The sequence below is a fragment of the Procambarus clarkii genome, chromosome 5, assembly GCF_040958095.1.
Source record: "Procambarus clarkii isolate CNS0578487 chromosome 5, FALCON_Pclarkii_2.0, whole genome shotgun sequence".
NCBI classification, from domain to species: domain Eukaryota; kingdom Metazoa; phylum Arthropoda; class Malacostraca; order Decapoda; family Cambaridae; genus Procambarus; species Procambarus clarkii.
In genome coordinates this window covers 42,845,113-42,871,344 of record NC_091154.1, presented here as the reverse complement: position 1 = coordinate 42,871,344, position 26,232 = coordinate 42,845,113, and the positions used below count along the sequence as shown (strand labels likewise).

Genomic DNA, 26,232 nt, shown 5'->3' with positions numbered 1-26,232 from the left:
TCACCGTGGGGCAGCTTTTATTCCTTTGTTAATTTTATTCATTTTAGCCTTCCTTGCTTTCTCATGATGGGCAATAAGTTTTTCGATGAGTGCCGTTGCTGTAGTTACGTTTCCTTCTAGACCCCTGACTGTGATGGGGCCTTCTGTACCTTTTGCTGGGATGTGGATTCTCACTTTGTGTTTCTCAGTAATGTTGTGGATGGTATTACCATTGGGGCCAAGCACGATTTTTCTATTATGTTCTTCCACCTCTACGGTCCTTGTAATATTCTTTGCCTCCTCTTCCATTCTGGCTTTTGCTGCTGCTTCCTTTTTGGCTCTTTCCTCTTCCCGTTTAACCGCTGCTGCTTCCTTCTTGGCTTTTATTTCCTCCAGTTTTATCAACCGTTGTTTATGTTCCTCGATTACTGTGTGAATTTTGACAATAGCTTTGTCTACGTTTGATCTCGAACCTTCAACCACAATGTCCCTGTGAGAATGTTATTTTGGCGGTATTATTATTTTGACCGAAAATGTGTTTTCGATTTCTTTCAGAGTTTAGCCTTTAGGCCCTATTATTACGCCCCGGAGATCGGGGGGGATATGGTGAGTCTTTGTAATTTTGCGAGTGTCTTCCGTAGTCTGACAGGAACATGAGTCGCCACATTCCTGGATGCCGGTTTTGCGTTCCTTTCCCGGAGTGTTACGGGAGCTTTCGGGATGCTAACGGCCTTCATTTGCGGGATTCGAACCCGTTTTGGGTGTCTTATCTACATCGTCGTCGTTCTTATGTCGCTTTGTTTCTACTTTTGTCCAGCCGTGATCGCCTGCATCTTCGGTGTGACCTGCTTGAATCTTTTTAGGTTCTTTGGTGGTAACCTTTGTAGGTCCTTTGGTGGTAACCTTTGTAGGTCCTTTGGTGGTAACCTTTGTAGGTCCTATAGTGGTAACCTTTGTAGGTCATTTGGTGGTAACCTTTGTAGATGATTTGGTGGTTTGCGCGACCCTTGAATTCGTTTTTTTAGTTGGTTTCGTTGGTTTTGTGAGGGGGACTTCAATCTGTTCACTAACAGTCGTTTGTTATTTTATGTCTGGAGGACCATTGCCGCAAATTCCATTCAGACTTGCTCCCATTACGGGCGTCCGGCCGTGACAAAGGCTGGCCTTCTATGCCCGCCGCTTGTAATAAAGGCCAACTGACAACATGAAGTAAACCACCATTAAAACATTTATCCCGACGCACCAAAAACTAGTTTTTTATGGGTCGGGTCTAACCCCTAGGAGCATCAGATGATTCTTAATGAGGTCGACATACTCGTCAGTGTCCATCATATTTTCATCAGTTCGCAGCGTTACCACTGACAAGAGTCTTTTGGCCTCATCCACCCATCCTGGAGCGGATGGCAGCGGCGGCGTTTCGGTTCCTGATATCCTTCGTAGGCGGCCAAGTACCAGGTCACTCAGGAATTATGTTTCCCTTCGGACCTGTTACACCTTAAGGAGCTGCTATTTTAAATCCCGTCCATAATTCATTTTATCGAACTACATAATTATAAAGTGTAGGATAACCAATACAACAAATCCCAAGCCGGATTTCATTATTAGAGTCATTTTGGAGATCCTTTTTCAATTATATTGTTAAGAATAGTTAAACCACTGTTTGACAGTCCACTTGTCACATTGATATTCAAGATGAGAAAAATCTAGTTAGGTTAGAAGAAATCTAGTCAAGTTAGAATATTCCCGGGATTTGTGCGAGTGATGTGGCTAGACCCTGTGTTAAGATTCAGTAACTAGAGAGCCCGGGGTAGTAGAGAGCGCGCGTATATGGCTTAGGAAGCATACTGTAGAGCTGGGGTATCCAGAGGGTACAAAAGTAGCAGGGGTTGTAGGTACCACAGGATGTAGGGAGTCTTTGTGATGATTGGGAACACAAGGTGTTAAGATCCTGGACCACCACTAGTAACGCTACCATGATTGTGTGTGTGAATATGTATATATGTGTATATATGTGTGTGTGGTTTGTGTGACCAGTGAGCCTAGTATTGATCGTGGTGTTAACAGTAGTGATTGACAGCCCTAGATTGTGTGCTTCTTTTCCTGTATGTAGCATTTCTGTGATGAGTTTCATATTATCTCTGTGCTGCCTAAATAACAATGTCTGTAGCAAAGATTTAGCGTCGGTTTGAATGATAACATCTTGTAAATTATTCTCAATTGCATAATTGATGGCCACTTTTATGACATATAATTATGTTTGCAATTTTGAGCACCTACTGTTCGTGCTCCAGTAAGGGGAACTAGTGAGGCACGAGGCATCAAGTAGGCAAGAGAGAGGTGAGGATCAGGAAGGAGGAAATTCCTAAAGGAAGGTAAGAACAAGAAGAAGGGTATGGATGGGATGGGTGTAATAATGGGGTGTAAGAAGAGGTAATGATGGGGGTTTAAGAATGGGAACGTAAGAACAGGAGAAGTAAGAAATACAAAAGATAAAAAGGAGGGGGAGGCTTATGTCAGATCACGTTTGGTAAAAAGGTTAGAGTATTTAAGTACTGTGAAAGGGAAGAGTGAACAGCAACACAGCCGGGACTGAGGTTCATGTTGGGTAGGTTGTGTATCACAGCAGAGTCGACCAGACGGCGTCTGTGAAGAGTATAGAGGCAGGAAAGATTATTTTATATTTCTTGTTTATACTCCATTTTCACCGAGTGTTTCTTAAGGTGGGGGCTCCATGATGGGGCTGCATACTCTAAGACTGGTCTCACGTAGGCAGTGTAAAGCGCCCTAAATGCCTCCTCACTTAGGTTTCTGAATGATGTTCTAATTTTTGCCAGTATAGAGTACGCTTCAGTCGTTATCCTATTTATATGTGCCTCAGGAGTTAGATTAGGTGTCACATCCACTCCCAGGTCTCTTTCTCGAATCGTCACAGGTAGGCTCTTCTCCTTCATTGTTTTCTGTCCCTTTGGTCTCCTATCACCTAATACCATTTCCATAACTTTACATTTGCTCGTGTTGAACTCCAGTAGCCATTTCTCTGACCATCTCTGCAACTTGTTCAAATCCTCTTGGAGGATCCTTCAATCCTCATCTGTCACAACTCTTCTCGTTAATTTTGCGTCATCTGCGAACATAGACATATAGGATTATACTCCTGTAAACATGTCATTAACGTATATTAGAAATAGAATTGGTCCCAGCACCGATCCTTGAGGTACTCCACTTGTTACTGTTCGCCAGTCCGACTTCTGGCCCCTTACCATTACTCTCTGGCTCCATCCTGTTAGGTAGTTCCTTACCCTTGCTAGGACCTTTCCGCTTACTCTCGCCTGCCTCTCAAGTTTGCCTCTCTCGAGTATATATTTAATTTTATCCAAATTTATATTTTAGTAGTTTAATATCACTAATAGGGGAAAATCAGACTTAAGAATTGAGACTGGAGCCAGCAAGGCACCTAGGTGATGACAGAGGCTGGTGTACGTGCCTCACGCCCATGTACACACACACACACACACACACACACACACCAAGGGGCCTCGTAGCCTGGTGGATAGCGCGCAGGACTCGTAATTCTGTGGCGCGGGTTCGATTCCCGCACGAGGCAGAAACAAATGGGCAAAGTTTCTTTCACCCTAAGTGCCCCTGTTACCTAGCAGAAAATAGGTACCTGGGAGTTAGTCAGCTGTCACGGGCTGCTTCCTGGGGTGTGTGTGTGTGTGGTGTGGGGGAAAAAAAAAAAGAAAAAAAAAAAAAAGTAGTTAGTAAACAGTTGATTGACAGTTGAGAGGCGGGCCGAAAGAGCAAAGCTCAACCCCCGCAAAAACACAACTAGTAAACACAACTAGTAAACACACACACACACACACACACACACACACACAGTGTGACACTTGTGTGGTAGTGGTGCTCGTGGTGGTGAATGGAGGAGGACCTTGAACACGGCGCTCTTGATAATAAGGCGGTTGTAGTGTAGTTGTGAAGGGACGTCGCAGTTTGTGGGAGAGGGAAGGTGGTGGTTGAATCGTAGGTTGTGTGGGGGGGGGGGTTATTTACTTGGTGATTGTGAGCACACCTTTGTACTTACCTTATTGGGCAAGTACATGTGTGTGTGTGTGTGTGTGTGTGTGTGTGTGTGTGTGTGTGTGTGTGTGTGTGTGTGTGTGTGTGTGTGTATGTGTGTGTGTGTGTGTGTGTGTGTATGTGTGTGTGTGTGTGTGTGTGTGTGTGTGTGTGTGTATGTGTGTGTGTGTGTGTGTGTGTGTGTGTGTGTGTGTGTGTGTGTGTGTGTGTGTGTGTGTGTGTGTATGTGTATGTGTGTGTGTGTGTGTGTGTGTGTGTGTGTGTGTGTGTGTGTGTGTGTGTGTGTGTGTGTGTGTGTGTGTGTGTGTGCGTGTGTGTGTGTATTCACCTAGTTGTACTCACCTAGTTGCGCTTGCGGGGGTTGCACTTTGGCTCTTTGGTCCCACTGTGTGCGCGTTTGTGTGTTAGTGGGACTAGGGAAGTCATGGTTTGTATAATTACCAGTTTAGATACCGTTGTTTGACTAGGAGGCCTGGTCAGAGACCGGGCCGCGGAGACGTTGATCCACGGAACCATCACAAGGTAACCACAAGGTCAAATAAGGTAGGTCTCGAATCTACAAATTTGCGTTGAAGTTCTTGGTGTATTACAGTTCTCAAAATTTCTCATAGACATAGGCAGTAAAACATCTAAACTATTGGGACCGACTAAAGAGCCTAAATCTGTACTCCCTTGAGCGCAGGCGGGAGAGATACATAATAATTTACACGTGGAAAATATTAGAGGGGCTGGTCCCAAACCTGCACCCAGAAATAACATCACGTGAGACCAGGAGGCATGGCAGGATGTGCAGAATACCCCCGTTGAAGAGCAGAGGTGCAACAGGTACTCTGAGAGAGAACTATCAACATCAGAGGCCCGAGACTGTTCAACACGCTTCCACTACACATAAGGGGCATAACTGGCTGACCCCTCACAGTGTTCAAGAGAGAACTGGATAAACACCTCTACAAGATACCTGATCAACCAGGCTGAGATTCATACGTCAGGCTGCGAGCAGCCGCGTCCAACAGCCTGGTTGACCTGGTTGTCCGCGGGGATGTTGCGTCCCGAAATCATTAACCACCCTCCAAGGTGAGGATGGTTAAAAGTGCTTACAAGGACCCTTGAGTGGGTCGGGGACGAGGGGTAGAGGGGTTCTGCAAAATCGGAGAGTGCGCCCAGTACAGTAAATTAAATTGTAATTTATTAAAAAACAAATTATTCTGGGGGTACACAATCTTTTCTTTGATCATCCATCATTACAGCTTGCCATTTATACCTGGATTGTACCTGGATGAGGTACTGGGAGTTCTCCTACTTCCCAAGCCCGGCCCGAGGCCAGGCTTGACTCGTGAGAGCTTGGTCCAACATTCTGTTGCTTGGGGAGGCCCTTAGCCCACATGTTCACTACAGCCCCCCCCCCCATATATCAAATCTTCATCTTGATCCCTTAACAAGGCGTAATGGCTTGCTCCTGTTAGTTCCCTTCCCCTTTCTCTCGACTCATTGCCAGAGAGCACATTGTGACAGCTTTGAGAAGATCCCAGTAGTGTAGCTGCTTATCGTGTCTATGTATACTGTATATGTACTCTGTATTCCCTCTATTTCGGCAATATTTTCTGCTCTGAAGGGGAAAATGAGTACTGAGCAGTACACAAGACGGGACAGCACAAGTGACTTGAAGAGTACAACCATCGTGATGGGATCCCTGGATTTGAAAGTTCTCGTAATCCATCCTATCATTGTCTGACTTGACGCAATATTTGCTTGGTTATGCTCCCCAAACGTTAGGTCGTCAGACATCATTATTCCCAAATTCTTGACATGCTGTTTTCTTACTATGGGCAGATTTGATTGTGTTTTGTACCCTGTATTATGTTTAAGGTCCTCATTTTTACCGTACTTGAGTACCTAGAATTTATCGCTGTTAAACATCATATTATTTTCTGCTGCCCAATAGAAAACTTTATTAATATCTACTTGTAGTTCTTCAATGTCTTCAAAAGAGGTAATTTTCATGCTGATTTTTGTGTCATTTGGAAAAGTTGTCATTAAGTTGTGACTTGTATTTTTGTCTATATTATATATCTTGAATATCTTTGTCTATATACGAGAATAAGGAAAAGCAGTGGTGCAAGGACAGTACCCTGAGGTACAGAGCTTTTCACAGTGCTGGACTCGATTTGATTCGATTGACTGTTACTCTTTGTGTTCTATTTGACAGAAAATTTAAAATCCATCTCCCTACTTTACTTGTTATTCCTATTGACCTTAGTTCATGTGCTATCACTCCACGGTCACATTCATCAAATGCCTTCACCAAGTCCGTGTATACCACATCTGGTATACACGGACCTTTGTATGATATGTATTACTTTGATCAGTTCCCCCTATTCAACCCGTCCCATCCCAAATCCTTATTCTGACCCCTTCCGAGTGCTTTGTAGTCGTAATGGCTTGGCGCTTTCCCCCTGATAGTTCCATTTCATTCAATTCGCCATTCAACCAGCCAGCTGGGCCTTCATCAAGCCATCTGGATCTTCATCCACTCATCTTGTGCAATGTCTTAACATATTAGCATCGTCTGTCACAAACTATTGCTCAGACGCTTCTGGCTGAACAATGCGACAATGTTGGGTCCAGCCACTCTCAAGAATACCTTGTAAGAAAGTGTTTAAATGCCGGCCCCTGACCAATGTTTTTAATCATCATAAAAAAATTATTAGGGACTTTTATACATTTATTTGTGTATACACAAACGCACACGCACACACACCCACACCCTCACCTCACCCACACCCTCACCCACCTCAGCCCTCCCTTTTCCCCCACGCCCCCCAAGCCCTCCACCCTTTTCTCTCCCCCCAAGCCCCCCCATCTCCCCTATCCCCCACAGCCTCTCCTCCCCCCATGCTTCCCCAACCCTCCCTCTCTTACCCACCCCCTGTACCCTCCCCCTCTTATCCACCCCCTGTACCCTCCCCCTCTTATCCACCCCCTGTACCCTCCCCCTCTCCCCCACCACCCCAAGCCCTCCCTCCTCCACCAATCCCCCCGTGCCAGGTCCCCCCAGCTCCCACTCACCCCAGATCCCAAAGGTCCCCCCCAGAAAAGAAGCAGGAGAGAGTCAGTTTCAGGGTGATGTACTCGAACATAGATGGGATCACAAGCAAGACAAGTGAACTAAGGGAAAGAGCACAAGAAGTTAACCCAAATGTAATCGGACTCACTGAAACAAAACTCTCTGGAATCATAACGAATGCCGTGTTTCCCCAGGAGTATACAGTAATAAGGAAAGAGAGGGAAGGTAGAGGAGGAGGCGGAGTGGCCCTACTCATGAGAAGGGAATGTAGTTTTAAGGAGATGGCCATCCCGGGCTGTGAGGAGTTCAGAGACTACATAGCAGGCACCATAACAATGGGAGGACCAAGAATAGTAGTAGCAGTAATATACAACCCTCCACCAAATGACAGGAGACCCAGTCAAGAGTATGAAAACAACAACAAGGCAGTTAACACTATAATTGAGAGGGCAGCCTCTGCTGCCTGTAGAAATAGATCCCACCTGCTCATCATGGGCGACATCAATCACGGAAAGATTGACTGGGAGAACAAGGAACCGCATGGAGGCGAGGATACGTGGAGAGCCAAACTATTGGAGGTGGTGACAAGCAACTTTTTAACGCAGCATGTCGGAGAACCCACAAGGATGAGAGGCAATGACGAACCAGCGAGACTCGACCTAGTCTTCACTCTGAACGACTCCGACATAAGAGAAATCGGTTTTGAGGACCCAGTAGGAATGAGCGACCACAGTGTACTGGTGTTTGAGTACTTGATTGAAGAAGGGTTATTGAACTCGAGGAGGGATACCGAAACCAAAAGGTTAGCATACCGAAAGGGAAACTATGAGGGGATAAGAAAATTCCTAACAGATATAGCATGGGAAACAGAGCTCAGGGGAAAGACGGCCCAAGATATGATGGATTACATCACGCAGAAGTGCAAGGACGCAGCAAACAAGTTTGTCCCAGTCCAAAAGGAAAACAGAGAAATGAAGATGAGAAACCCATGGTTTAATCAAAGATGTAGGCTAGCTAAGCAGCAAAGTAAAAGGGCATGGAGAAACTATAGGAATAACAGGACACTGGAGAGCAGAGAAAGATACCAGAATGCCAGGAATGAATATGTCAGGATGAGAAGAGAGGCAGAAAGACAATACGAAAATGACATCGCAAGCAAGGCAAAGACTCAGCCTAAATTGTTGCATAGCCACATTAGGAGAAAAACAACAGTAAAGGAACAGGTTATGAGATTAATGATAGGGGCGGAAGGATTCACTACAAATGACAAGGAAGTGTGTGAGGAATTGAATAAGAAATTCCAGGAGGTCTTCACCTTAGAACAAGGAGAAATTCCAGAGGTAAGTGAGGGAATAGCTAACCAGGAACCACTGGAAGAGTTTGAGATTACCAGTGGGGAAGTAAGGAAGTGTTTACTAGAGTTGGACGTGACGAAGGCTATAGGCCCAGATGGAATCTCCCCTTGGGTTCTAAAGGAAGGAGCAAGAGAACTGAGCCTACCACTCTCCATAGTGTATAACAAATCACTGGCAACAGGGGAACTGCCAGATATTTGGAAAGCAGCTAACGTAGTCCCGATATACAAGAAAGGGGATAGACAGGAGGCACTGAACTACAGGCCAGTGTCCCTAACCTGCATACCATGCAAGCTGATGGAGAAGATTGTGCGAAAAAAACTAGTGGAGCATCTGGAGCGAAGGAACTTTGTAACACAGCATCAACATGGGTTCAGGGATGGCAGGTCCTGCCTCACAGGGTTACTTGAATTCTACGACCAGGCAACAAAAATAAGGCAAGAAAGAGAAGGGTGGGCAGACTGCATATTTTTGGATTGTCAGAAAGCCTTTGATACAGTGCCACACAAGAGGCTAGTGCGAAAGTTGGAGATGCAGGCTGGAGTGAGAGGGAAGGTACTCCGGTGGATAGAGGAATACCTAAGCAACAGGAGACAACGAGTCTGTGTGAGGGGTGAGGTCTCAGATTGGCGAGACGTCACAAGTGGAGTCCCGCAGGGGTCAGTCCTTGGACCTATACTGTTTCTGGTATATGTAAATGATCTCCCAGAGGGTATAGAGTCGTTCCTCTCAATGTTTGCCGACGATGCAAAAATTATGAGGAGGATTGAAACAGAGGATGATAGTAGGAGGCTACAAGATGACCTGGATAGACTGAGTGAATGGTCCAACAAATGGCTGTTGAAGTTCAACCCGAGTAAATGCAAAGTAATGAAACTAGGCAGTGGAAACAGGAGGCCAGGCACAGGATACAGAATAGGAGATGAAGTACTTAATGAAACAGACAGAGAGAAAGATCTAGGAGTTGATATCACACCAAACCTGTCTCCTGAAGCCCACATAAAGAGAATAACGTCTGCGGCATATGCGAGGCTGGCTAACATCAGAACGGCGTTCAGGAACCTGTGTAAGGAATCATTCAGAATCTTGTACACCACATATGTAAGACCAATCCTGGAGTATGCGGCCCCAGCATGGAGCCCGTACCTTGTCAAGCACAAGACGAAGCTGGAAAAAGTCCAAAGGTATGCTACTAGACTAGTCCCAGAACTAAGAGGCATGAGTTATGAGGAAAGGCTACGGGAAATGCACCTCACGACACTGGAAGACAGAAGAGTAAGGGGGGACATGATCACAACCTACAAAATCCTCAGGGGAATCGACCGGGTAAACAAGGATGAACTTTTCAACACTGGTGGGACGCGAACAAGGGGACACAGGTGGAAGCTGAGTACCCAAATGAGCCACAGAGACGTTAGAAAGAACTTTTTCAGTGTCAGAGTAGTTAGCAAATGGAATGCATTAGGAAGTGATATGGTGGAGGCTGACTCCATTCACAGTTTCAAATGTAGATATGATAGAGCCCAATAGGCTCAGGAATCTGTACACCAGTTGATTGACGGTTGAGAGGCGGGACCAAAGAGCCAGAGCTCAACCCCCGCAAGCACAATTAGGTGAGTACAATTAGGTGAGTACACCCACACCCACACACACACACACACACACACACACACACACACACACACACACACACACACACACACACACACACACACACTTGTCTTGTGACCATCGTGTTGGGTGGACGTGGGTTGGGAGCTCCTGGGTCACTAGTGGAGTGGGAGGGGTAATCAGGCAACTTCGAAGTGAAAAAGACTATAAGTGAATGTACAAGTGAATGAAAAAACCTTGGGTTTTGACCAGAGCCATAAGGTAGTGAAGAAAAACAGTTTAATTAGCGTAATTCAAAATAGTTGAGGAAATACTGTGCAGTGTGGAAGCAGCAGACATCACCGACCTCTGACCGCGTGACCTCACCTCGCAGCAACCCTTCTACCACCACGTGGGACGACGATTGGAGATTCACTCACCTATTGTGTTGGCAGATTGTGCAAGGTATTGAGGAGCGCCTTTTTGGCTAGATTGTTACTGCAATGACTAGAAGGGGTTCAAGGTCAATCACCAGCAGGGATGAGGAGGAGGACAGATTTATAGACAAATTAATAGGGAAATTTGTAGAGAGAAGGAGTGATTGGTTGGAGGATCTAATCCAGGGGATTAAAAGTGAGCTATTTCAGCAAATACAGGATGCGGTAGAGAGGCAGAAACAAGAATTTATGCTCTATGTTCAGGAAGAGATTAGGAAGGGAAGAGAGGACTGGGAGAGGGAATGTGCTCGTATCACAAACGAATTAGGAAGGATTAGCAGCATGGCTAAGGATAGAGGAGTAATGGGGGATGGGTTAGTGACTGCGGTTGGGATGGGGAATCCCCAGGGGACAGGCTACCAGCATGACAATGAATTACTGAGGAGACGGTCTATTATAATACATGGATTATTCGAATCTAGGGCACCAACAAGACAAGAGAGAATAGAAACAGAAAAATACGAATTGCACGAGATATTGAGGTGTATTGGAGCAGAGATGGCAGAACGCGAGGTGGATATCAATCGACGGGTTGGACCTTACAATTGTACCAAGAATAGACCTGTTCTGGTGCAATTCTCCAATGAGGAGGCAGTGGAGTACATAATGAGGAGCAAGCATTTACTCAGAGGAAGTGAAACCCATTACAATGTGTTTATAGAGAGGTTTATGACGAAAGATGAGCAAACAGCCCACAAAAATAGATGGCAACAACGACACCGAAATAGTCTCTCAGGTAGTCTCACCTCCCAGGTCACATCCCAGGTCACCTCCCAGGGCACCTCCCAGGTCACCTCCCAGGTCGCATCCTCCCCAACTCAGCCCTCCTATACATCCCCCCTGCCTCAGCCTCCCACAACCCCCCTGTCCCTTCCACATTTGCACCTCCACAACGATTCCCCTGCCCCTGCTACATCACACTTGTCAGCGACCCCAGTGGGTCAAGCCATGCCCTCCCCAAACCCACCTTCCCATCCCCCCTCCCCAAATACCCCTTCCCACTCCCCTGCCCCTTCTACCCCATTGACTTCAATTCCATCTACTCCATCCCAGCTTCCACTGCACCCCTCTTCCACTCACCCCCAAACCCCACCCAACCCTCACCCCTCCTATGCACCTCCAGCCCACATTTAACCCCCTCACCTTGTGACCCCCTAACACCTTCCCCCATCTCCCTCTTCCCCTCTTCTACCCCAAAACCCCCACCTACCCCGATTCCCCCCTAACTAATATACCCTCTCTTCCACTCCCAGCACCCATGCTCCATTCTCATCTCAGCTCTCCGCCCTCAGTATCCCTCTTCCCCCCAACCTCTCAACCTCTATCTGACTCTCAGTCTCACTCTATTTCTCAACCCCCCTATGCTATTCAGACCCCTAACTTTCAGACCCATTATGCCCTTCCTACCCCCCTAGATGCCCAGACCCCATTCGCCTACCAGGCACTCCCAGGCACCCCCCTAGCACCCCCCCACTCACCCCCACAGCCCCCACTTGCCCCCCAGACACCCCCCAGTTCCCCCCAGACCCCTGGTGAAAGGGGGAACTCTGACACCCGAGTTTCCAAGAAGAGTCTCAAGGTTTGGTACACCAATGCTGATGGGGTAGCCAATAAAGCAGAAGAGATAAAAGAAAGAGTTAGTGAGGCAGACCCAGACATAGTGGCAATAGTGGAAACTAAAATAAATGGCATGATCTCGGATGCAATCTTTCCAGAGGGGTACCAGGTGATAAGAAAAGAAAGGACACAGAGACAGGGAGGAGGAGTGGCACTACTAATAAAGCGGAAATGGAAGTTTGATGAGCTGGAAAATCCGGGTACCAATGAAAGCACAAGCTTCATACATGGAACTCTGACAGTGGATGGGAAGAAGATTGTAATCTTGATACTCTACAATCCCCCACCAAACAGTAGAAGGCCCAGGCAGGAGTACGAGGACAGCAACAAGACATGTATGGATGAACTGCAGAGGGCAGCAACTTTAGCGCATAGAATGAGAGCGAAGCTGCTGGTCATGGGGGACCTAAATCACGGAGAGATAAATTGGGAAACGAGGAATCCCCATGGCGGGGAGGAGACCTGAGGAGCGAAGCTGGTAGACGTTATTGACAGGAATTTCCTAACACAGCATGTGAAAGAAGATACTAGGGAAAGAGGAGGGGATACGCCCAGCCTATTAGATCTCATTATCACTCAGAATGTAGAAGACATCGAGCAGTTGGAACATGAAATACCACTAGGAGCTAGTGACCATTGTGTCCTAGTCTTTGACTACATGATGGAGCTTAAAATTGTGACCAAAGGACAAGAGGTCCGGGAAAGGAGACTTGATTACAGAAAAGGGGACTACAGAAGGATAAGGGACTACCTGGGAGAAGTGCAGTGGGAGGAAGAACTTAGAGGAAAAACAGTGCAAGGTATGATGAACCAAGTCATATTGAAATGCAAGGAGGCTGAAGATAGATTTATTCCAACAATAAAGGAAAAAAGCAGGAGGGAATATAATAACCCATGGTTTAATAGACAGTGTCAGGAAGCAAAGGTGAGAAGCAGGAGGGAGTGGAGGAAGTACAGAAGACAAAGGACAGAGGACAACAGGGTTAGATGTAACAGAGCTAGGAATGATTACATTAACATAAGACGAGTGTCGGAAAGAAATTATGAGAACGATATTGCAGTCAAAGCGAAAAAGCAACCAAAATTACTACATAGCCATATAAGAAGGAAGATGTCGGTAAATGACCAAGTGACAAGACTGAGGAAAACAGAAGGGGCATATACAGAAAGCGACAAGGAAATCTGCGAGGTACTGAATGCAAAATTCCATGGAGTGTTCACAACCGAGCCTGAGCAGCTCCCATTGTTAGAAGAGATTACCCAAGATGAAAGACTATCGGATATAGAGGTGACAGCAGAGGATGTAATGAAACAGTTGACAACACTGGATGCAAATAAAGCTGTTGGACCAGACAAAGTATCACCGTGGATACTCAAAGAGGCAGCGCAGGCTCTCAGCGTGCCTCTGGCAATGATCTTTAATGAGTCACTTATGTCGGGAGAATTGCCCAGTTGCTGGAAGGAGGCAAATGTCGTACCGATTTTCAAAAAGGGTGATAGGGAGGAGGCACTTAACTACAGACCCGTATCACTGACAAGCATCCCCTGCAAAATACTTGAAAGAATAATTAGGCTAAGACTTGTTGAGCACCTGGAGAGCATTGGGTTTGTAAACAAGCAACAACATGGGTTCTGGACAGGGAAATCATGCCTAACAAACCTTTTAGAATTCTATGATAAAGTAACAAGGATAAGGCAGGACAGAGAAGGCTGGGCAGACTGCATATTTCTTGACTGCCAAAAGGCCTTTGATACGGTACCGCACATGAGACTGCTATACAAACTTGAGAGGCAGGCAGGAGTAAGCGGAAAGGCCCTAGTATGGGTGAAGAACTACCTAACAGGAAGGAGCCAGAGGGTAATGGTAAGGGGCGAAAAGTCGGACTGGCGAACAGTAACAAGTGGAGTACCTCAAGGATCGGTGCTGGGACCAATCCTCTTTCTAATTTACGTAAATGATATGTTTACAGGAGTGGAATCATACATGTCAATGTTTGCAGATGACGCAAAATTAATGAGAAGGGTTGTGACAGACGAGGATTGTAGGATCCTCCAAGAGGACTTAAACAGGCTGCAGAGATGGTCAGGGAAATGGCTACTGGAGTTTAACACCAGTAAATGTAAAGTTATGGAAATGGGATCAGGTGACAGGAGACCAAAGGGACAGTACACAATGAAGGGGAACAGCCTACCTGTAACGATTCGAGAAAGAGACCTGGGAGTGGATGTGACACCTAATCTAACTCCTGAGGCACATATAAATAGGATAACGACAGCAGCGTACTCTACACTGGCGAAAATTAGAACTTCATTCAGAAACCTAAATGAGGAAGCTTTTAGGGCGCTTTACACTGCCTACGTGAGACCCGTCTTAGAGTATGCCGCGCCATCATGGAGTCCCCACCTGAAGAAACACATAAAGAAACTGGAGAAGGTTCAGAGGTTTGCGACGAGGCTTGTCCCAGAGCTACGAGGGATGGGATATGAAGAGCGGCTGAAGGAACTGAACCTTACGACACTAGAGAAAAGAAGGGAGAGAGGAGATATGATAGGGACATATAAAATACTCAGGGGAATTGACAAAGTGGAAATAGATGAAATGTTCACACGTAATAATAACAGAACGAGGGGACATGGGTGGAAACTGGAAACTCAGATGAGTCACAGAGATGTTAGGAAGTTTTCTTTTAGCGTGAGAGTAGTAGAAAAATGGAATGCACTTGGGGAACAGGTTGTGGAAGCAAATACTATTCATACTTTTAAAACTAGGTATGATAGGGAAATGGGACAGGAGTCATTGCTGTAAACAACCGATAGCTAGAAAGGCGGGATCCAAGAGTCAATGCTCGATCCTGCAAGCACATATAGGTGAGTACATATAGGTGAGTACACACACACAGCCTCGTAGCCTGGTGGATGGGGCCTCGTAGGCTGGTGGATAGCGCGCAGGACTCGTAATTCTGTGGCACGGGTTCGATCCTTGGCGCCGGCGAGAAACAATGAGCAGAGTTTCTTTCACCCTATACCCCTGTTACCTAGCAGTAAATACGTACCTAGGAGTTAGTCAGCTGCCACGGGCCACACACCTCACCTGTCCTGGGTGTGTGGCGAGGATAAAAAATAGTAGTTAGTAACAGTTGATTGACAGTTGAGAGGCGGGCCGAAAGAGCAGAGCTCAACCCCCGCAAGCACAACTAGGTGAAGACGCACGCACGAACGCACTTAAACGCACGAACGCACATATTCACACCCAGTAACAAAAGTTTCCACACTCAATGGCGCAAATCACACATCATGCGGATACAGACAAATATAATTGCACAAAAACTATAAAAAAAAGGGAGTCACAAAATCTCTGGCCAGCAATTGGCTGGTGGATCAGCGCTCCACTAATGTGGGTCTCCACTCTTGGGGAATAGGGGGTATGTTGGAAGGGGAGGGGGAGGGGGGGTAGGCTGGAGGGGGAGGGGGAGGGTGGAGGGGCAAGGGGGGGGGGGGGGGAATGGGGGGGGGAGGAAGTTGCAGGAGTCACAGTGACGAAGATGGAGGAGGACCTGGAGGTGGTCCATGTTTTGACCTTCTATTCCAACCAATTTTTACCCCTCCCTCCCTCCTCTTTCCCACTCCCTACCCTTGCTCACTTCCCTCCCTCTCTCCCTCCCCTCCCTCCCTCCCTCCCTCCCCTCCCTCCCTCCCTCCCTCCCTCCCTCCCTCCCTCCCTCCCTCCCTCCCTCTCTCTCCCTCTCTCTCCCTCTCTCTCTCTCTCTCTCTCTCTCTCTCTCTCTCTCTCTCTCTCTCTCTCTCTCTCTCTCTCTCTCTCTCTCTCTCTCTCTCTCTCTCTCTCTCTCTCTCTCTCTCTCTCTCTCTCTCTCCCTCTCTCTCCCTCTCTCTCCCTCTCTCTTCCTCTCTCTCCCTCTCCCCCTCCCTCCCTCTCCCTCTCTCTCCCCCTCCCTCTCTCTCCCCCCTCCCTCCCTCTCCCTCTTTCTCCCCCCTCCCTCCCTCTCTCCCTCATTCACACTGATAGGGGGATCTGGTAGCTGAGTGGACAGCGCGCGGGACTCGTAATCCTGTGGCCTGGGTTCCATTCCCGGCGCCGGTAGAGGCAAATGGACAGAGTTTCTTTCGCCCTGTTCCCCCTGTTACCACTATCGCTACAATCATATTAAAAACATAATTATATATACGAACAGAATACTTTTTTTTTTACCGTCGGTAGGAAGGGTCTTTTTCTGGCCGGTAGAGCGACGGTCTCGCTTCATGCAGGTCGGCGTTCAATCCCTGACCGTCCAAGTAGTTGGGCACCATTTCTTCCCCTCGTTCCATCCCAAATCTTTATCCTGACCCCTTACAAGTGCAATATATAGTCGTAATGGCTTGGGACTTTCCCCTGATAATTCCCTCCGTTCCCACAGCCCCCCTCCACCCCCTTCCCCTCCTTTTTCCAATTTAGAATGCCCCCCCCCCCTGTTACCTAGCAGTTAATAGGTACCTGGGAGTTAGACAGCTGTCACGGGCTGCTTTCTGAAGGGGGGGGGGGGGGGAAATAGTAGTAATAAAAACAGTTGAGTGGCAGTCGAGAGGCGGGCCAAAAGAGCAGAGCTCAACCAAGTGAATACACACACACACACACACACACACACACACACACACACACACACACACACACACACACACACACACACACACACACACACACACACACAGGGGCCTCGTAGCCTGGTGGATAGCACGCAGGACTCGTAATTCTGTGGCACGGGTTCGATTCCCGCACGAGGCAGAAACAAATGGGCAAAGTTTCTTTCACCCTAAGTGCCCCTGTTACCAAGCAGTAAATAGGTACCTGGGAGTTAGTCAGCTGTCACGGGCTGCTTCCTGGGGTGTGTGTGTGTGTGTGGTGTGGGAAAAAAAAAAAAAGTAGTTAGTAAACAGTTGATTGACAGTTGAGAGGCGGGCCGAAAGAGCAAAGCTCAACCCCCGCAAAAACACAACTAGTAAACACACACACACACACACACACACACACACACACACACACACACACACACACACACACACACATTCTCAAGGGAATTGACAGGGTTGATAAAAACAGGCTGTTTAACACAATGGGCACACGCACAAGGGGACACAGGTGGAAACTGAGTGCCCAAATGAGCCAGAGATATTACAAAGAACTTTTTTAGTGTCAGAGTGGTTGACAAATGGAATGCATTAGGAAGTGATGTGGTGGAGGCTGACTCCATACACAGTTTCAAGTGTAGATATGATAGAGCCCAATAGGCTCAGGAACCTGTACACCTGTTGATTGACAGTTGAGAGGCGGGACCAAAGAGCCAGAGCTCAACCCCCGCAAGCACAACTAGGTGAGTACAACTAGGTGAGTACACACACACACACACACACACACACACACACACACACACACACACACACACACACACACACACACACACACACACACACACAGGGAAAGAATTACATCTCAAAGGGGATCTTCTTATCTTGAGGTTATCTTGAGATGATTTCAGGGCTTTTTATTGTCCCCGCGGCCCGGTCCTCGACCAGGCCTCCACCCCCAGGAAGCAGCCTGTGACAGCTGACTAACACCCAGGTACCTATTTTACTGCTAGGTAACAGGGGCATAGGGTGAAAGAGTGCCCAAATGAGCCAGAGATATTACAAAGAACTTTTTTAGTGTCAGAGTGGTTGCTTTCTGAAGGGGGGGGGGGGGAAATAGTAGTAATAAAAACAGTTGAGTGGCAGTCGAGAGGCGGGCCAAAAGAGCAGAGCTCAACCAAGTGAATACACACACACACACACACACACACACACACACACACACACACACACACACACACACACACACACACACACACACACACACACACACACACACACAGAGGGGCCTCGTAGCCTGGTGGATAGCACGCAGGACTCGCGTGCTATCCACTTTCCCTGACCAGGAATTTGGAATTTCGGAATTCGGAATTTCGGAATTTCGGAAAAAGTGGAATTTCGCAGACCACTTTCCCTGACCAGGGATGGTCAGGGAAATGGCTACTGGAGTTTAACACCAGTAAATGTAAAGTTATGGAAATGGGATCAGGTGACAGGAGACCAAAGGGACAGTACACAATGAAGGGGAACAGCCTACCTGTAACGATTCGAGAAAGAGACCTGGGAGTGGATGTGACACCTAATCTAACTCCTGAGGCACATATAAATAGGATAACGACAGCAGCGTACTCTACACTGGCGAAAATTAGAACTTCATTCAGAAACCTAAATGAGGAAGCTTTTAGGGCGCTTTACACTGCCTACGTGAGACCCGTCTTAGAGTATGCCGCGCCATCATGGAGCCCCCACCTGAAGAAACACATAAAGAAACTGGAGAAGGTTCAGAGGTTTGCGACGAGGCTTGTCCCAGAGCTACGAGGGATGGGATATGAAGAGCGGCTGAAGGAACTGAACCTTACGACACTAGAGAAAAGAAGGGAGAGAGGAGATATGATAGGGACATATAAAATACTCAGGGGAATTGACAAAGTGGAAATAGATGAAATGTTCACACGTAATAATAACAGAACGAGGGGACATGGGTGGAAACTGGAAACTCAGATGAGTCACAGAGATGTTAGGAAGTTTTCTTTTAGCGTGAGAGTAGTAGAAAAATGGAATGCACTTGGGGAACAGGTTGTGGAAGCAAATACTATTCATACTTTTAAAACTAGGTATGATAGGGAAATGGGACAGGAGTCATTGCTGTAAACAACCGATAGCTAGAAAAGCGGGATCCAAGAGTCAATGCTCGATCCTGCAAGCACATATAGGTGAGTACATATAGGTGAGTACACACACACACACACACACACACACACACACACTCACACATCAGGCTGGCTAACATCAGAACAGCGTTTAGGAACCTGTGTAAGGAATCATTCAGAATCTTGTACACCACATATGTAAGACCAATCCTGGAGTATGCGGCCCCAGCATGGAGCCCGTACCTTGTCAAGCACAAGACGAAGCTGGAAAAAGTCCAAACCTATGCCACTAAACTAGTCCCAGAACTAAGAGGCATGAGTTACGAGGAAAGGCTGCGGGAAATGCACCTTACGACACTGGAAGAGAGAAGAGTAAGGGGAGACATGATCACAACCTACAAAATCCTCAGAGGAATCGACCGGGTAAACAAGGATAAACTATTCAACACTGGTGGGACGCGAACAAAGGGACACAGGTGGAAACTGAGTACCCACATGAGCCACAGAGACGTTAGAAGGAACTTTTTCAGTGTCAGAGTTGTTAACGGATGGAATGCATTAGGCAGTGATGTGGTGGAGGCTGACTCCATACACAGTTTCAAATGTAGATATGATAGAGCCCTGTAGGCTCAGGAATCTGTACACCAGTTGATTGACAGTTGAGAGGCGGGATCAAAGAGCCAAAGCTCAACCCCGCAAGCACAAATAGGTGAGTACACACACACACACACACACACACACAAATTTGGAATTACAAATAAAGCAAATGAGCTTGGAGAACTGGTACTAGAGGAAAACCCAGACATAATAGCCCTCACAGAAACAAAGATCACGAAAACAATAACAAATGCAGTGTTCCCACAGGACTATTATGTTATGCGGAAAGAGAGGGAAGGAAGAGGTGGGGGTGGTGTAGCTCTGCTGGTAAGAAAAGGCTGGGATTTTGAGGAGATGGATATTCAGGGCTGTGAAGGTTTCAGTGACTACATAGCAGGTACTGTAACAAATGGAGGGAAAAAAATTATAGTCGCAGTCATATATAATCCACCACCAAATGACAGAAGACCTAGACAGGAATATGATAGAAACAACATGGCCACCATTAACATAATAGAAAGAGCAGCTTCTGTTGCTAGCAGGAATGGATCTGGACTACTAATTATGGGAGACTTCAACCATGGGAAGATAGATTGGAAGAACAGAGACCCGCATGGAGGACCAGAAACATGGAGAGCTAAGCTGCTGGACGTGGCAACAAGAAACTTTCTAAGCCAGCATACCAAAGAGCCAACAAGAATGAGAGGAGAAGATGAACCAGCAATGCTTGATTTGATATTTACCCTAAATGAATGGGATATAAGGGAAGTTAAGATGGAAGCGCCCTTGGGAATGAGTGACCACAGTGTATTGAACTTTGAGTACCTGGTAGAGCTAGGACTTATCTCCCCCCAAAAAGAACTAGGAATCAAAAGGCTGGCATACCGAAAGGGGAATTATGAACAGATGAGAAGTTTCCTAAGTGAAATACCTTGGGACACAGACCTCAGAGACAAGTCTGTACAGGGTATGATGGACTATGTTACCCAAAAGTGTCAGGAGGCAGTAAACAGGTTCATCCCGGCCCAAAGGGAAAAATCCGAGAAGCAACAGAAGAATCCATGGTATAATAGGGCATGTATGGAAGCGAAGAAACTGAACAAAAAGGCGTGGAGGAACTTCCGGAATAACAGAACACCAGAAAGCAGGGAGAGATACCAGAGAACCAGGAATGAGTACGTCAGGGTGAGAAGAGAAGCAGAGAAAAATTTTGAAAATGATATAGCAAACAAAGCCAAGACCGAACCAAAGCTACTCCACAGTCACATCAGAAGGAAAACAACAGTGAAAGAACAGGTATTGAAACTTATAACAGGCGAGGACAGGTATACAGAGAATGACAGAGAGGTGTGTGAGGAACTCAACAAGAGGTTCCAGGAGGTCTTCACAATAGAACAGGGTGAGGTCACTGTGCTAGGAGAAAGGGAGGTAAACCAGGCGGCCTTGGAGGAGTTCGAAATTACGAGAGAGGAGGTCAAGAGACACCTGCTGGATCTGGATGCTAGAAAGGCGGTTGGTCCAGATGGGATCTCACCATGGGTACTGAAAGAGTGTGCAGAGGCACTTTGCTTGTCACTCTCCATAGTGTATAGTAAATCACTAGAGACAGGAGACCTACCAGAAATATGGAAGACGGCGAATGTGGTCCCAATATACAAAAAGGGCGACAGACAAGAGGCACTGAACTACAGGCCAGTGTCCTTGACTTGTATACCATGCAAGGTGATGGAGAAGATCGTGAGAAAAAACCTGGTAACACATCTGGAGATAAGGGACTTCGTGACAAATCGCCAACATGGATTCAGGGAGGGTAAATCTTGCCTTACAGGCTTGATAGAATTCTACGATCAGGTGACACAGATTAAGCAAGAAAGAGAGGGCTGGGCGGACTGCATTTTCTTGGATTGTCGGAAAGCCTTTGACACAGTACCGCATAAGAGGCTGGTACATAAGCTGGAGAGACAGGCAGGTGTAGCTGGTAAGGTGCTCCAGTGGATAAGGGAGTATCTAAGCAATAGGAAGCAGAGAGTTACGGTGAGGGGTGAGACCTCCGATTGGCGTGAAGTCACCAGTGGAGTCCCACAGGGCTCTGTACTCGGTCCTATCTTGTTTCTGATATATGTAAATGATCTCCCGGAGGGTATCGATTCATTTCTCTCAATGTTTGCGGACAATGCTAAAATTATGAGAAGGATTAACAGAAGAGGACTGTTTGAGGCTTCAAGAAGACCTAGACAAGCTGAAGGAATGGTCGAACAAATGGTTGTTAGAGTTTAACCCAACCAAATGTAATGTAATGAAGATAGGTGTAGGGAGCAGGAGGCCAGATACAAGGTATCATCTGGGAGAGGAAATTCTTCAGGAGTCAGAGAAGGAAAAAGACTTGGGGGTTGATATCACGCCAGACCTGTCTCCTGCAGCACATATCAAGCGGATAACATCAGCGGCATATGCCAGGCTGGCCAACATACGAACGGCATTCAGAAACTTGTGCAAAGAATCATTCAGAACTTTGTATACCACATATGTCAGGCCAATCCTGGAGTATGCAGCCCCAGCATGGAGTCCATATCTAGTCAAGGATAAGACTAAACTGGAAAAGGTTCAAAGGTTTGCCACCAGACTAGTACCCGAGCTGAGAGGTATGAGCTACGAGGAGAGACTACGGGAATTAAACCTCACTTCGCTGGAAGACAGAAGAGTTAGGGGGGACATGATCACCACATTCAAGATTCTGAAGGGGATTGATAGGGTAGATAAAGACAGTCTATTTAACACAAGGGGATCACGCACAAGGGGACACAGGTGGAAACTGAGTGCCCAAATGAGCCACAGAGATATTAGAAAGAACTTTTTTAGTGTCAGAGTGGTTGACAAATGGAATGCATTAGGGGGTGATGTGGTGGAGGCTGACTCCATACACAGTTTCAAGTGTAGATATGACAGAGCCCGATAGGCTCATGAATCTGTACACCTGTTGATTGACGGTTGAGAGGCGGGACCAAAGAGCCAGAGCTCAACCCCCGCAAACACAACTAGGTGAGTACAACTAGGTGAGTACACACACACACACACACACACACACACACACACACACACACACACACACACACACACACACACACACACACACACACACACACACACACACATATTGTCGGAATTGTCTTGGATTGTCGGAACGCCTTTGACACAGTACCGCATAAGAGGCTGGTACATAAGCTGGAGAGACAGGCAGGTGTAGCTGGTAAGGTGTTCCAGTGGATAAGGGAGTACCTAAGCAATAGGAAGCAGAGAGTTACGGTGAGAGGTGAGACCTCGGATTGGCGTGAAGTCACCAGTGGAGTCCCACAGGGCTCTGTACTCGGCCCTATCTTGTTTCTGATATATGTAAATGATCTCCCGGAGGTTATAGATTCATTTCTCTCAGTGTTTGCTGACGATGCCAAAATTATGAGAAGGATTAAGACAGAGGAGGACTGCTTGAGGCTTCAAGAAGACCTAGACAAGCTGAAGGAATGGTCGAACAAATGGTTGTTAGAGTTTAACCCAAGCAAATGTAATATAATGAAGATAGGTGTAGGGAGCAGGAGGCCAGATACTAGGTATCATCTGGGAGATGAAATTCTTCAGGAGTCAGAGAGAGAAAAAGACTTGGGTGTTGACATCGTGCCAGACCTGTCCCCTGCAGCCCATATCAAGAGGATAACATCAGCGGCATATGCCAGGCTGGCCAATATAAGAACGGCATTCAGAAACTTGTGTAAGGAATCATTCAGAACTTTGTATACCACATATGTCAGGCCAATCTTGGAGTATGCAGCCCCAGCATGGAGTCCATATCGAGTCAAGGATAAGACCAAACTGGAAAAGGTTCAAAGGTTTGCCACCAGATTAGTACCCGAGCTGAGAGGTATGAGCTACGAGGAGAGGCTACGGGAATTAAACCTCACTTCACAGGAAGACAGAAGAGTTAGGGGGACATGATCACCACATTCAAGATTCTCAAGGGGATTGATAGGGTAGATAAAGACATGCTATTTAACACAAGGGGCACACACACACTAGGGGGGACAGGTGGAAACTGAGCGCCCAAACGAGCCACAGAGATATTAGAAAGAACTTTTTTAGTGTCAGAGTGGTTGACAAATGGAATGCATTAGGAAGTGATGTGGTGGAGGCTGACTCCATACACAGTTTCAAGTGTAGATATGATAGAGCCCAATAGGCTCAGAAACCTGTACACCTGTTGATTGACAGTTGAGAGGCGGGGCCAAAGAGCTCGACCCCCGCAAGCACAATTAGGTGAGTACACACACACACACACATTCTTGAAGCTTTTTTTATGTTATTTTGTTGTTTTATGTGTTTGTGGGCACGTACCCCCCCCCCTCCCCTCTGATGTACTAATGGGCACGTAATCTTTCCCTCGCTGGCTCTAATGGTGGCTCTAATGGTGGCTCTAATGGTGGCTCTAATTAGCCAACCCTTCACCGTGGGGCAGTTTTTATCCCTTTGTTAATTTTATTCATCTTAGCCTTCCTTGCTTTCTCATGATGGGCAATAAGTTTTTCGATGAGTGCCGTTGCTGTAGTTACGTTTCCTTCTAGACCCCTGACTGTGATGGGGCCTTCTGTACCTTTTGCTGGGATGTGGATTCTCACTTTGTGTTTCTCAGTAATGTTGTGGATGGTATTACCATTGGGGCCAAGCACTATTTTTCTATTATGTTCTTCCACCTCTACGGTCCTTGTAATATTCTTTGCCTCCTCTTCCATTCTGGCTTTTGCTGCTGCTTCCTTTTTGGCTCTTTCCTCTTCCCGTTTAACCGCTGCTGCTTCCTTCTTGGCTTTTATTTCCTCCAGTTTTATCAACCGTTGTTTATGTTCCTCGATTACTGAGTGAATTTTGACAATAGCTTTGTCTACGTTTGATCTCGAACCTTCAACCACAATGTCCCTGTGAGAATGTTATTTTGGCGGTATTATTATTTTGACCGAAAATGTGTTTTCGATTTCTTTCAGAGTTTAGCCTTTAGGCCCTATTATTACGCCCCGGAGATCGGGGGGGATATGGTGAGTCTTTGTAATTTTGCGAGTGTCTTCCGTAGTCTGACAGGAACGTGAGTCGCCACATTCCTGGATGCCGGTTTTGCGTTCCTTTCCCGTAGTGTTACGGGAGCTTTCGGGATGCTAACGACCTTCATTTGCGGGATTCGAACCCGTTTTGGGTGTCTTATCTACATCGTCGTCGTTCTTATGTCGCTTTGTTTCTACTTTTGTCCAGCCGTGATCGCCTGCATCTTCGGTGTGACCTGCTTGAATCTTTTTAGGTTCTTTGGTGGTAACCTTTGTAGGTCCTTTGGTGGTAACCTTTGTAGGTCCTTTGGTGGTAACCTTTGTAGGTCCTTTGGTGGTAACCTTTGTAGGTCCTTTGGTGGTAACCTTTGTAGGTCCTTTGGTTGTAACCTTTGTAGATGATTTGGTGTTTTGCTCGACCCTTGAATTCGTTTTTTCAGTTGGTTTCGTTGGTTTTGTGAGGGGGACTTCAATCTGTTCACTAACAGTCGTTTGTTATTTTATGTCTGGTGGAATATTGCCGCAAATTCCATTCAGACTTGCTCCCATTACGGGCGTCCGGCCGTGACAAAGGCTGGCCTTCTATGCCCGCCGCTTGTAATAAAGGCCAACTGACAACATGAAGTAAACCACCATTAAAACATTTATCCCGACGCACCAAAAACTAGTTTTTTATGGGTCGGGTCTAACCCCCAGGAGCATCAGATGATTCTTAATGAGGTCGACATACTCGTCAGTGTCCATCATATTTTCATCAGTTCGCAGCGTTACCACTGACAAGAGTCTTTTGGCCTCATCCACCCATCCTGGAGCGGATGGCAGCGGCGGCGTTTCGGTTCCTGATATCGTTCGTAGGCGGCCAAGTACCAGGTCACTCAGGAATTATGTTTCCCTTCGGACCTGTTACACCTTAAGGAGCTGCTATTTTAAACCCCGTCCATAATTCATTTTATCGAACTTCATAATTATAAAGTGTAGGATAACCAATACAACAAATCCCAAGCCGGATTTCATTATTAGAGTCATTTTGGAGATCCTTTTTCAATTATATTGTTAAGAATAGTTAAAACACTGTTTGACAGTCCACTTGTCACATTAATATTCAAGATGATAAAAATCTAGTTAGGTTAGAAGAAATCTAGTCAAGTTAGAATGTTCCAGGGATTTGTGCGAGTGATGTGGCTAGACCCTGTGTTAAGATACAGTAACTAGAGAGCCCGGGGTAGTAGAGAGCGCGCGTAGATGGCTTAGGAAGCATACTGTAGAGCTGGGGTATCCAGAGGGTACAAAAGTAGCAGGGGTTGTAGGTACCACAGGATGTAGGGAGTCTTTGTGATGATTGGGAACACAAGGTGTTAAGATCCTGGACCACCACTAGTAACGCTACCATGATTGTGTGTGTGAATATGTATATATGTGTATATATGTGTGTGTGGTTTGTGTGACCAGTGAGCCTAGTATTGATCGTGGTGTTAACAGTAGTGATTGACAGCCCTAGATTGTGTGCTTCGTTTCCTGTATGTAGCATTTTTGTGATGAGTTTCATATTATCTCTGTGCTGCCTAAATAACAATGTCCGGAGCGAAGATTTAGAGTCGGTTTGAATGA

General features: G+C 46.6%; 1 protein-coding gene across 1 annotated transcript; it reads right to left on the bottom strand.

Annotated features, from left to right (window-relative positions):
* On the bottom strand, positions 1-25,371 carry LOC138351890 (neurofilament heavy polypeptide-like). The gene is made up of 5 exons (XM_069303941.1): positions 25,315-25,371; positions 24,768-25,014; positions 24,186-24,443; positions 708-917; positions 1-452 (listed from the first exon to the last, which is right to left on the bottom strand). The coding sequence occupies exons 1-5, from the start codon at positions 25,369-25,371 to the stop codon at positions 1-3; spliced, it is 1,224 nt and encodes a 407-aa protein (XP_069160042.1).
* Between the last annotated feature and the right edge of the window lie 861 nt (positions 25,372-26,232).